The 14,695-nt window shown below is 25.2% G+C and overlaps 2 protein-coding genes across 2 annotated transcripts; one reads left to right on the top strand and one right to left on the bottom strand.

Moving 5' to 3' along the window:
• Positions 1–5,126: 5,126 nt before the first annotated feature.
• EIN_136500 (ribonuclease 2 precursor, putative) lies at positions 5,127–6,413 on the bottom strand (the record flags this gene model as incomplete). Its single annotated transcript, XM_004185274.1, has 1 exon — positions 5,127–6,413. The coding sequence occupies one exon, from the start codon at positions 6,411–6,413 to the stop codon at positions 5,127–5,129; it is 1,287 nt and encodes a 428-aa protein (XP_004185322.1).
• A 4,754-nt stretch (positions 6,414–11,167) lies between these two features.
• EIN_136510 (serine-threonine protein kinase, putative) lies at positions 11,168–14,479 on the top strand (the record flags this gene model as incomplete). Its single annotated transcript, XM_004185275.1, has 2 exons — positions 11,168–12,765; positions 12,979–14,479. 2 exons carry the CDS (start codon positions 11,168–11,170, stop codon positions 14,477–14,479), a joined length of 3,099 nt encoding a protein of 1,032 aa, XP_004185323.1.
• Between the last annotated feature and the right edge of the window lie 216 nt (positions 14,480–14,695).

Below are 14,695 nucleotides of genomic sequence, written 5' to 3' on the forward strand. Positions count from 1 at the left end.
TTACCTAATGCCCGATGTTTAGACAAAAATGAAGCTATTTTTTGTCCACCAGATAACGTTTGAGACCAGATAACGTTAAAAGACTGACTCTAGTCGATGGATTATTTAAATAAAAACTATATAAAGGATATAAACTGTTTAAAAATGGAACTCAATAATTAGTTTTGACATTGTTATGTATATGCCAAATACGCCAAAAAACGGGTTTTACTTGTACAATGGGAATATAAGTTCTTTTTAAAACAAAATACGAATATTCTTAATTTCCCGGTTGGTTGCGAAATTTGTTAATTAAAAAAAGTTGGGCACAAATAAGTGCACAAATTGAATGGTCTGTTTTTAGTTTTTATTACATTGAAAATAATTCATGAAATAAGAACAAAATAGACTGGATTTAATAATGTGTCATAATATCAATAATAATATATTTATTTTTAGTAATAAAAACTAATAATATAATATAATTTATTAATAAAATTTATGTTTAAAAAGCAAAATGAAATAAAAAAAACATAAAAAACGATTTTGTTTTTTTTGTTTTAAATAGATTATTATATTTTTTTACAACAGAGGTGTTTTTTTAATTATAAAACTGAGTCATGCCTCGGAAAAATTTGCTTTTCAAGAAAAAAAGACTGAAGATGCTGTTTTTTGCGGCAAAAAAATCGTCTTTGGTAAAGCCATTTTTAAAAATACGAAAATAAACGGGACATTAGGTTATATTGAATTGTGATTCCAGAAGATTCAATAATTTTTATCAAATTGTTTTAGATAAATTAACAATTTATAAATATTTATCGATTTTTTATGTTTTATTAGCACAATAAAAAAACATAATATAAATTAACGAAAAGATAAATTTAACATATGAATTTTATTAACATATTTTCTTGTATAATTAACACACCGAAAAAATAAAATTAATTAACGAAAAAAATAATTAACAATTTAAAAATATTAATCGATTTTTCTTGTCAAATTAACACAGCGAAAATTTACAAATAATTTAACGCAATCAAAATTAACATCTTACTATTATTAACGTTTTTACATGTTAAATTAACAAACTAAAATGTAAATAATTAACGATAATTCAATAAAAAATGTGTATTTCAAATAAATTACATTGTACAATATCTGTTTGTAATTACAAACATTTATTTGTAATTATTAATTAAATATTTTATTTGTTACAGAATCGACGGAGTAAAATATTTAAAACCACAATTAAACAAACATTATTTGATAATTAAACAATAACGTTTCATTGAAATTATATTTCAAAGAATGACTTGTTATAAATATTTATTTTATTATAAATTATAAACATAAAAAATGAATAAAATGATGTCATGTGCATGATCAACATATAAGACTATGGTCATTTTTCAACATGGAATAAAAATTGCATCACAATTAACAACATTTTTTATAATGATAAATCATTTGTGTTAGAAAAAAAAACTATTATTTTAAACTTTTCAATATATCTTTCAACCTGTTTATAATTTTGTTGATACTTATTAATGTACAACATAATTGTTTTAGTATTGTATATTTAATTCTGAATTATATTGTTAAAATAAATGTATTGAAAAATGTATAGCATTGGTCATTCAACGTGCCAAACAATGACGATATAAGCAGTTGATTTGTCTGGAAAAAATACATTTTAACAAACAGTTAGTTAATAATGACATCAATAAAAAACATGATTATAACTTCTTTTGTATTTTAATGAACAACAAAAACACCAAATTGAAAAATATAAAACATTGTAACGGTCCATTTGTTTCAAATCATAAACCAATAGAAGTTTACGCTTTACTTTGTTTAAACATCAAAAACACAACTAATAAATTTAATTATCATTATATGGACTAGTAATATTTATATAAGGTACAACAAATTGTGTATTAATATATCATTTAAAACTAGCTTATATTTTACATATATATACGTTGAAATCAATAAACACGAAAATGTGACTTTTATGTATTTTAACTTGAATTTTGTAAAAAATATTTTGACATTTAAACAAAAGTGGGTAAATTCATTACTGATTCAACTTCAATACATATTTGTTGTTTAAAAACATTTCGTTGACAAAATATCAACAACAATATTGAAATATGTTAACAAAAAATACACAACTATAGTTTTTAATTCATGTTAATTCTTAGACTACTAAAAATGATTTTAATGTCTTATGTACACGTTTAAGTGAGTCGCAAGTAAAATCCTAAAATTTGTGTAAACTGTGATAGTTTTTTCATTTTACTGTTATCTTTTAAACTTTTAGTTTTATGTTACATTTTTACACATCGTAAAGTTACCACTTTTAATATTTTAGGCTGTTTTTAAATCACCAGTGTAGCAATAAACGGCAAAACCCAATACATCAACTGTTGTTATCAAATTAATGATAATTGCTAATTAACAAATGCTCCCATTTTAATTAATCATAATAGTTGTAGTATTATCAAAATATACATGTTCACTTTTTGTGTTGTAATATAAATAATAACTAAACGATTGTTAAAAAATTATTTGGATTAATATCTCGCTTGCACATCATTTTCAACAAAAAACTGTTGAATGAAAATTGAGGATATGGAAGTGATTGCACAATGAAATTATTAACAATTGTTTATATTTGATTTTTCTTTGTATTAACAAATCGTCAATGCAAACACTTATAATTACAATTAATAATTGAAAAGAACAATATCATTAACAGTCATTATTCATTCAAAAATTTAATTATACAATTACACTTGTATTAACAAATATGTATATCTATTATTAATATATTTAAACGTTTAACTGTGTTGATAACTTTGTTATGTGAATAATTGGAAACACCTTTTTACTAAAAGTTAATAAATGTATAATTATTCAAAGTAAATTTTAATGATATCAAAATATAAATCAAAAAATAACAGAAATGATCAATTGAAATATTTAATTTCGATTTGATTATAACTGTATATATTGTTAATCGTATGTGTATTAACGTAAAACAGACTATTTTAAAATTATATAAATATAAAACTTGCAAACTTTTTTATTGTTAAAAGTTTGGCATCAAACATAAACTGTTAGATTCGAATATAATTAATATGATTTATTTTTACAACAAATTTTTATTATTGAAAATGTGTATATATGTATTAATAAGTATGTTATATGAACTGAATATCTGGACTACTAATAGGTTATAAACCATTATTGATTAAATATTAATTATTGGATTTTAAAAAAACAATAAAGAAAATATAAATGATGTGATTGTTTTGAAATTGATAATTGATATCTGATGTGCCTGTTTAGTTTATTAATAAATCATTTTTTGTTTATCAACTACAATAACTTTTAGATATATGAAATTTTATAAAACTTGTAACAACTCGAATATTTTAAAAAGAAAGAAAAAATGCAACCAACAGTCAAGAAATTACTTTTATTTTGTTATTTAATTTTATATATTACAACAACACCTGGAATTCAATTATGTTACGTCAAACTATTTAATCGGGCTTACATGATACTGAGAATTTACATTTCTGAACTGTCTCATCTTTTCTTTTTTGGTTTCGTGTTATTGGTAATTCAGTTAGTGTTTATTTTCAGATTATGCCTTTTTGTAACAAAATGTTTAATACAATGTTTTAAATGTATTTTTGACAGATATTCCATAATATTACTTGTAAAAGAGGATCAATGTCATTGTTTGCATCCACAATAGTCATTAAGATTATAAGTTTAAAAAATCACATATCAATTACAAGTGTATGTTTCAAGAAATTACATTAACAGTTTTTAGTCTACAATTATAAAGCAAATATATACTCTGAAATACCACATACAAATAATACAGCTACGACTATTGTGTTGATAACGGGTTATTAATAACAAATTTTTGTTGCATGTTTGATGAAATTTCAATTATTAAATTGATAACAAAATAATAATTTAATAAGTTATTATAGATATTTTATTAAATAAAACTATAATAATTTTATAATAAATTATTATTTAATTAAACTATAAAAATATAAAATAATTAATTATAACAATTATTGTTACAAACTTATAGTTAAGTTATTATTAATTTTAATAATAAATAAAAATAAAATCCCATAATGTTATTTTTAAATAGTAATTCATTTAATAACACAATGAAAACACAGTAATAAAATAATTGAAGTGTTCTTAAGGTGTGTTTGGTTAAAAACATTTTTCTTCATGTCAATAATTAATAATTAAAATTGTTAATAAAAAATATTATAATTTGTTATAAAATGTATATAAATACAAATTAAATAAATAATTTAATACATGTCAAGAATGTTCACATAAACTAAAGAATAAATAAAATTTAATTGTAATAATGGTAACTATTATAATTAAATGATTGGTTCTAATTACTATTTTATTATACTATTCTAATTTATTTAACATTATTTTATTTGAATTTGTATATTATTCAATTATATCAAAATGATTAAATTTATTATACTTTTAGTTTTTTTGTTAATTTTATTTAAAAAATTATGTTCAAAATGAATTATTAATTTATGGATTAATAATAATTTATTAATAGTTTAATTGTTATTTGGGTTTATTTGTGACTTTATTTTACTATTAATATTTCGTTGTTATTAATTTTTTATATAGTTTTTATAAATGTAAATATTTGTTTTTAGAAAATGTTATTTGAATGTTTTGACAAAATGTACTATTTCTTAATATATTATTTATTACATAATTTAATACATAAATTCATTGTCGTAAATTAAACATTAGTTAAGATATCGTTAATTTTATTATATTGTTATAATAATTTTGTATAATTTATTATATCATGTATATACTATAACAATTAACCAGTTGTTAATAGTTTAAATACTAGACGTTTTTACTATTGTTCTATAATAGGGAGTAACCATGAGGTGAGTTTTATTTTAATTTGCCAAAAAATATTTTAGTGCAAAAAAACAAATTTTTCCGAGGCATGAATTAAATGAATATTGTTAATAAAATAACCAATTAATAAATTACAAGATGTACTATTAACTATTATTAAATTAAACTATATTAATTTGATAATATAATATAATAATTTAATACTCACAATTGTTCCGAAATGCAGTTTTGGGGTCAAGCAGATATTCAGGAAATTTTTTAAATTGTACAAAATCGTCACATTTTCTCCCTTCCTTCCTCTCCATATTAGGCGGACATTTTCTTAGCGTTGGATTAAATTTGTTTTTAGTGGCATCACAGCAAAAACGAATTTCATCCACTGAATTGCTTTCAACGCAATTAAAGACTGGTTCAACGCCAAATTTGTTTTTTATAACTTTTTTTAATTCACTTCTTTGATACATCTTCTCAGTCTCCACTTTCAATTTACTCTCTTGCAAAAATTTCCAAAAATCGATGTTGTTATACAAATTCAGTGCTGTTTGAATGTAATCAAAATGTCCATTTTCTCCTCCATACACACTCGAAGAACAAGTCCCATGTTTGTCCCATTGATACATCAAATTTCTACAGCGAGTAGTTGACATCCAACTATTTAAAACCTCTTGTTTAAGTTCCTCTCTCTCTAACATTCTTTTTTCAATTTCTCTGTCTGATATTGGATAAATACAACAGACCATATCTCGACTGTTTTCATATTGAGGCCAAAATCCATGTAGAAAGAATTTTTCTTTTACATTTTGTGTGCCAAGCGGCAATGAGCACACCTCTTTACTGCATTTGTCTCCGGGCCAATACTCAACTAAAACAAGCAGTTCAAGTCGTTTTGATGTTGGTTGGTAATATTTACACATTTGATAATCTTTTAATTTATAAAAATTTGAAGTTGGCCATTGTATGGGAGTAACGACCTTCTTAGGACTCGTTTCTGGTGATTCACTTTGATGAATTTCAGGAAAGAGTTCTTCACGTAAAATCCGTTTTTCTTTTTGTTTTTCACGAAACTGGCTTTTATCGTAATTTGTTAATACTGGTTTGTAAGGTTCCCTAAATTTTGGTTTTACATCAAATTGAGTTTTTGGTCGAACAATTTGTTCTTCTTGTTGTGTTGGTTGAGGAGTTGATGGTTTATGTTTTTTGATGTGTTTAACTGGCTGTTGTGTTGTTTTGGGTCTTACAATTTGAGACTCTTTCGACTCTGTTTTCGGTGAAAAGGGTGGTTTTGTTTCAATTGGAGTTTTGGATTGCTCGGACTTTGTTTTGCGTTTTCCTTTCTTTGATACAACAACTGTAAAACCCGACTCTTCTTCTTTTGGCAAAGTTTCTTCAAGGGAGGAAAGACTTGGAAATGTTTTTTGATCTTCTGAGGATTTATCCGGTTGAGCAAAAGTAAGATTGAGTATCAAGAAAAACTGAAAAAACATGAAAATAAAGTTTTGACTTAAACTTTAAGTCAAATGTTTACAAATAATGTTTATTATTTTTCGACTTTTAAAAATTACTGTTTATTTTTTTCGATACACTTTGTGTTGATATAAGTCTTTATAACAACAAAAATCACTTATTTTCATAAAACATTAAATTTTTATTTAAATGATTTGTTTTTTGAGTAATGAATATAACTATTGTATAGTTTATTTTTTAGTTTAAAATAGATAAAATTAACATATTTTCAAACAATAGTTATAAAGATATTTAATTATTATAAATAGATATTTACCATTGAAAAAATGGTCTTATCATTATACTTTTAACATTCAAAACAATTTTATATGTTACTGGATTAATTGCTTCTGTGTTTTAACTTTTTTAAAGAAGGGAAAACGAATTTTAGGGTCACCAAGTACATACAGAAAAACTTGTGAATAAAATACACATAAAATGAAAGAAAGTGATAAACATTTTTTATATCAAATACCATTTCAACTTGATAGTTTATTCAAAATTTCACATTTTTATTAATTAAAAAATTAAAGAGTAAAAGTTAACTTTTAAAAAACAGTGTTTTTAATAATTTATAAAACAAAATTATCAACATAATTAAACGCTTAATTAAATAAATAACAGATATACATTATTGTTAGTACAAATGTAATTTTTAAATGTAATTTACGGTTGAATAATGACTGTTAATGACATTGTTATTTTCAAATATCAATTGAAACTTTTGTTCAATTGGTTTAACATTTTGTTGAAACAAAAAAACAAATATAAACGATTGTAATTTATTTCATTGTGTAACTGCGTCTATGTTCATAATTATCATTAAACTTTTTTTTGTTGATAATTACATTTAAACTAGTTGTTATATACAATTATTGTTCTTAACTGTCGTTTTATTATTTTAAATATTTCAACACACAATAATGAACATGTGTATTTTTATAACACCACAACATTTATGATCAATTTTAATAGAGACATTGATTAATATCAATTTTCAATAATTTAATAATAACACTTAATGTATTGGATTTTACTGTTTATTACTATACTTTCATTTTGAAAACAGCCCAAACAATAAAAAGTGGCAACTTTTAAGTGTGTTAACACGTAACATCAAACAAAAACTTTAAAAGATAACACTAAAATATAAAAATATCACAATCCACAACAATTTTGGTTTCCAACTTGAGGCTCATATGTATGTTTACGTTAGATATTTAAAATCGATTTCCCAATAGTTAAAAAATTAAATTACTCTTTATCTCTAAACAAATGACATTAATATGATACACGTGCAATTATAAAAAAATAAACATTTTTATTATTTTAAATAGTTCTCTTGTTATTGTTTAATTCTTCTTGAATAAAAAAACGAATAAAAAACTAACCCAACTTTTTTAAAATTACTCATAATAAGTGTTTATTTTTAATCATTTTCAAGATTTCATATAACTATAAATCTGAATAAGTTTTTTCTTGAATTCAGAACATATTTTTGTTTATTTAAAATAATAAAAAAAGATTTTTATATTTATTTTTTTATTTTTAAATAAAAATCATTTGTAATCTTTATTTTTATCATTATAAAAAACTAAAAAAACAAAAAATGGAAGAAAATATGAAAACCCTTTTAACACTCTGCACAAACACAACAAAAGCGATTACAGATTTTCAAAAATTCAAATTGGAATACGACTTTGTTGACAACAAGTCACTTGACATCACACAACGCATTGAAAATGCAGATGGGTACTTTGACAAACTTGATGAGATATTTGAGAGAAAGAAGAACATCACATCATCACTTAATACAATCGTTACAAGGTTGGACAACATGTCAACCAAAATCAAAAGTGAGATGAATTTGTATTCCACACAAAATAACAACGAAAAGATGTATGAAATATGCAATCTCAGAACCACACTTATTGAAGAAAAATGCGATTTGGAGATAAAACAACACCAAGATGAAATCAATAGAATTGCTCAAACAAAGAAAAATATGACTGATGAAATAAAAAACTCGGGCAAATTCGTCAATTCAAAAAAACAACACGACGAAGAACAAGAGCGAGTGAAAAGAGAACATATTACACTTGAAGAGGAAAGGGGTCTTGAGAGAATAACAGGAACAAAGATTGGGAGTGTTGTGTTTGACTCAAATAAAGACGACTGGTCACAAAACACGTCGGTATTCGATGCTAAAATTGGGAACAGAAGCAATTTATGCTTTTTGGTAGAAGACACAATTCACAACAAGTTCGGGGGCATATTAACTGGCAATATCAATGATGTTGGCAATAACAGTTCATACATATTTTCGCTTGTGAGAAACGGTACTTTGAATACAAAAAAGTTTGGGAAGAGTAGTAATGATCTTAAAAATGAATTTTTCCTTTATTCTCAAGACAGTTTTGCACTTTTTGGATTTGGTAGTGGTCTTCGGTACAGTTATGGTTGCCAAACTGTTGGTGATATACGTTTGTTTAAGAAAGGTATTGATAAAAGTCATTGCAAACCCAATAGTTTTACAGCAAAACCGAAAGAGTTAACGGATGATTACAGTTTTACATTAAAGAGTTTTATTGTTTTTCAACTCATTTGATTTACTTTATACTCATCATTGTTTTCTGTTATTATTGTAAGAGTTAATGTGAACAAGAGTTTTAAAAAAAATATAAACAAAAAGTAGAGTCTTGTTTTGTATAAAATACTATTTTTTTAAAATGAAAAAGTAAGCTTCAGAGATAAGATCAAATACCAAAAACAACAATTTTTATTCAATTTATGTCAATAATAACGAACACAATGATAACACGTAATTGTATTTCAAACAAAAAACACTTAAAAAAATCTATTAATGTAAGCCATACTAAATTCTGTGATGTGTGATAATTGATTATTCATAAAACATTTAAAAAAAACATTTTAATGTTTGTAAAAAAAATAATCAACAAAAATCAAATAAAAAGATTCCAACTATTAAAAAGATCAATTATTACATTCTTTATTTTAGAATACTAGCTCTAATTTAGTTTAATTAATTGTAAACAATACTATACATTGAAAAAAATAATTAAATTAAAAATAACCAATAAAGTAACTTAATTAATTAAACAGAAAAAAACATATAAATTATAATACTAAATAGTATAATCTAATTTGAAAACTTCAACAAAGTATTTAAAAAAAGAAAAATGAAACTTCTTTTGACGAAACAATGACTCAACAAACAATATGTTTGAAAAAAAAAGATTTGTTTTGTATTCAAACGGACTTATTTTTAATAGTGGGTCAGCAAATATGTTATTAATGATTACTATAATTAATTCAAACAAATGAAGTATATTATGATGTATTCAATAACGTTTTTAACATTTGAATCTAACAAAAATCAAAATGTCGTTTGGTGTATTTCAGCAAAAGGATAAAATGTTTAACATCACGTGTTTCCCAAGGTACCAATACAAATTCCGATTTATTATTTGTTCAGTCAAGTGGGTTCTGCAAGACTGTATGTTTATGGCTCATGTAGGGTTTTTACCAGTTTTTTGGCGAGACTCTTCCGGATGAAAAATCCATGATTGAAACCAATGAATTTGTTATTACAAATTATAAAGGTTGCTATGCAGTTGTAAATCAATATGTAATTAAGCAGCATGACTGGAATTTATATGCTAATTACATCGAAGATGGATATTTAAATGTTCATATGTTTTATTTAATTATCATAATTAATGGAAATATTTCGCAGCTGCCCGAGTTGGAATGGTATTATGAAAGTATATTGAAACCGTCATTCAATACACTTCCACTTACCCCCATTTTAATTATTGGCGGAATAATTAAACGTGTGATTGATTATCCATATTCACCCTATTTCCACAAACATGCATTGGTTATAGATCTTGAAGTCAAAGATGAAACATTTAAATTGGTTGTGGATTATGCAAAAAGCAAATTTCTACAATTGGAAGAGAATGTGTTTTATTTATTTAGGGACGTTGAATTCAATTATAATGATGGCATTATATATTTGAAAAACAGTTCGATTTGTTTGAGATGCCAAAGGGGAGACACTGTCATAGATGAAGTAAAAACGTACGATTCAAAATCCAATAACAATAAGGTTGTTATATCTTTCAAATTATAATCTAGTTATCTAAACAACTAATTTTTATTTTAGTTAAACTTTATTTTTTGTAATTGTATAAAATATATTTTGCAACAATAATTATTATGCACTAATTATAATTTAGATTGTCTAATAGTTATACTATTAACACTTTGACATAATTAATTGGTTAACACTTTAAATAAATTGAACAAAATTCAAGTGGTCTAAAAATCGGGGAAATATCGAGTTTATTAAATAAATTTCCGTTTTTGAAGAGTTAATATTATGTCCATAAACAATACACAAACCAAAAAAGGAAAATCATGAAAAATTTTATTAATATCCCTGAAAAAACAGGCCAAAACAAAAATCAGGGCGTTATTTTAAGTGTTAAGATAATTAATTGGATACATAAAACATTGAAAATAATAGAAAATATTATAATATCATAACAAGTTTGTTAACATAATGTATCAATTAATTATGGATGAAATAAAAAATGATAAACATTCAAATTATTTTGTTTTAATAAGTGATGTTTTTAATCAAACTATTCTGCAATAAATCAACTCTCTGATCATTTAAAAAAAATCTGATAAACAAACGAATAAAATTATGATTGATGGATTCCATTTGATTGTAATATCACAATATTTTAAATCGATGAATGACTTTTACAATGTCGAAATGGTTTGCAAAAAATTCAATGGGACGTTACAAAAATTCCATTGTAATCCAATCCCTGTTGATAAAACAACAATCAAACACTTTCCAAATATTGAGACACTCAATATATGGTTGGAAAAAGACGATGTTTTCGGAGTTCTAAACAAAGAACAGACACCAACAAAAAAGTTCTTTAGGGTTGTTATATGGTTCCAAGTTTCTTATAAAACAACACAAGAAATACAGGATACAGAAGTTGTATTCAAAAATGTCTGTTATACAATGGACGATCGAATCAAATTTGGTGATGAATCGTTCATAATTCCACCAACAATTCGTTCTTTAGGTGAAAAATGCTTTTCTGAATGCAACAAAATGAATTTGATAGATATTCCATTACGATTAAGTGGGATAGGTGCCAATTGTTTTGCACAATGTTCATCATTAAAATATATAACAATACCTCCTCTTGTATATTCATTGCCATCACATTGTTTTTTGTATTGCACATCACTCTCATCGGTTGTATTGCCAGATACAATAAAATCTTTTGGAGAATTCTGTTTTGGGTACTGTTTTTCACTTTCAGAAATTAAGATCCCCAAAAGTATTACAAATATTGGGAAAATATGTTTTTACAATTGTTCTACACTTTCAAAAATTGAAATCGATAAAGAAGCACAAATTAAAGTTATCGATCAAGAAACGTTTTGGAAATGCACTTCACTTCTTTCCTTTTGTATTCCTCAAAACGTCAACTCGATTGGATTTGGGTGCTTTTCGGAGTGTAGTATGTTGACTTCAATTTTATTTTCAACGAATTTAAGTTTTATTGATAATAATTGCTTTTATGGATGTAGAGCTCTTCATAACGTCACACTGCCTAATGCATTAACAAAAATAAGTGAAGAAATGTTTGGATATTGCTCACAATTATCGATTATTGAGATACCACAACGTGTTGTTGAACTTTGTTCATCATGCTTTGAGAATTGTTCATCTCTTGTCAGCGTTAAAATACCAGATTGTGTGACGTCTATTGGACATCGTTCTTTTGCATGTTGCACTACTTTAAATGATGTACGTTTGCCCAACAATGTAAAGATTATCGAAAGTGGCATTTTTATGAATTGTTTTTCTTTAAGTAAAATTGAAATTCCAAGCTGTGTTTCAAAAATCAACAATTACTCTTTTTATAATTGTAATTCACTTACATCTATTGTTCTTCCAGTCGGTCTTATATGTTTGAACAAATCATGTTTTGGAAACTGTTACAATCTTGTTAAAATTGAAATGGATGAGAAATTGGAGTCTATTGGAACCTCATGTTTTGAAAATTGTAATTCTTTGAAATCAGTTATAATACCCAAAACAGTCACTTTTATTGGGAAGACGTGTTTCAAAAATTGCATTGGTTTGAGTTCTGTTGATATTAATAACGCATCCGTTGAATTGTGCCAAAATTGTTTTCAAGATTGTTGTTCTTTATGTTTAATTAACTTTAATTTTAATGAGTTAAACAAATTGAAGGCGACTTGTTTTGGTGGGTGTGTTTCTTTATTCAAACAATCAGATTAACAAACAATTATTTTAATTTTTGTTTTTGATTTGTTTATAAATTTTAAAAATATAATTCAAATAATGTTTTTTATCAAAACAATTAAAAAATAAGTTTATAAACTGTGTTGATAAAATAACTGAAAATTATATAAAATAGTTTGTTTTGTAACAACTAAATTAAAACATCAAAAATAACAAAGAGTGTCACTTCCGTCGCTCAAAATGAATGCTGATGATTTGGTCTTCGAAAAATCAGAGAAAATTGGAGAAGGAAGTTGTGGTATTGTTTACAAAGGGAGTCTTCATGGTGTACCTGTTGCTATTAAAATACCGAAAAATCCACTTGATGACAACCAAGTTGATGCTTACATCCATGAGATGCAATTAATGAATGATTCCCATGGCCCAAATGTCGTTTTATTTATTGGTCTGGTTATTTGTAATAATATTCCAATGTTTGTGACTGAATACATCAAAATGGATTTATACAAATTGGTCCACTCGCCAAGTCTCCCTTCTGAATACGCCAAACGTGTGTTAAACACTGAATTAAAAATTGAATTGTTTTCTCAATGTTGTAAGGCTATCCAATGGCTTCACAATCAAATGAATTTGATTCACAGAAATGTCAAACCAACAAACTTTCTATTAGATGAGAACTTCAAAGTAAAAGTCTGCGACTTTGGGTTTGCAGAAATTGCCAATGAAAAGGAAAAGACGTTTGGAGGATCACCGATGTACTGCTCCCCAGAAGTGTTGAATAAAGCAACAATTTTTGGAAAGGAGATCGACATTTATTCCCTTGGAATTACAATGTGGGAACTTTTTTACATGAAATTTCCATTTTTTGAACACCCTGAAATAGTTACTACTTACCAACTTCTCCCCGCTTTATTGAGTGGAGTTCGACCAATTTTACCAGTTACTTTAATTAAAGAAAATGAGAATAATATGAGTATGAAAAACCACTTGGAAGACATTAAAAAGACGTTTGGAAAGTTGGTTGAAGACATACCAATCGAATTTGAAATTTTGATGGCGAAGTGTTGGGACGTAGAACCAAAGAATCGGCCTGATATTAACAATTTGGTTGATTCAGTTTATGACTTAAAATTATCAATAATACTAAAAGATACTTCAGCGATGGGGTGGTGGAAAAAGACGTTTGAGAAAAGTGGAAGAGACAAAGAAGTGTTAGTTGACGAATTTCTTCAGCCATTGATAAAAAGTTTTAAAATGAAAATGGATGTTGTTAATTGTTTGAAAGAAAATATTGGGGTGTCTTATGAAGTTAACTTGAAGAGATTTCAATATTTGAGTGGAACGTTTGGGAAGTTTTATAGTGACAAAAGGTTGTTCAAAAAGATGATAAAAGTATTTCAAAAAGATTGGTGGTTTGGTGTGTGTTCGAAAGACGAAGCAATCGCAAAACTTGATGATAAAGTAGATGGTACATTTTTAGTTCGAGAAAGTTATAGTGTCGAAAACTCGCCTATTACCATCTCTAAAAGAAGTGATGGACAACTGAAACATGTTCGAATTAACACGAAATTAAACAAAGATGGCGATGTGATTTATTCAGTTAATGCAGGGGGAAAGGAAATAACACACGACAGTTTAACTGAAATGATTGATGCACTTATTGCACTAAGTTTCATAAAAATTGTGTGTGATCGACAAGAAATCGTATCGAAATACTGAAAGATATTTAATGATTTGTTAAATTTAAAATTGACACAAACAAAAAAGTCATTAATCCATTTCTAGAGTTTATCAAATTAAAAATAGATAATTGCATAACGGATAAATAATAAAAATGAACCACTTTGATATTAAATGTTTAATAACACATTTTTTATAAATTGTATTTAGAATTAGACCATGTATAATTATTACATTTTGTTGTAATATTTAGTT

The sequence above is a fragment of the Entamoeba invadens genome (assembly GCF_000330505.1).
Source record: "Entamoeba invadens IP1 unplaced genomic scaffold scaff_1105074726609, whole genome shotgun sequence".
NCBI lineage: Eukaryota > Evosea > Mastigamoebida > Endamoebidae > Entamoeba > Entamoeba invadens.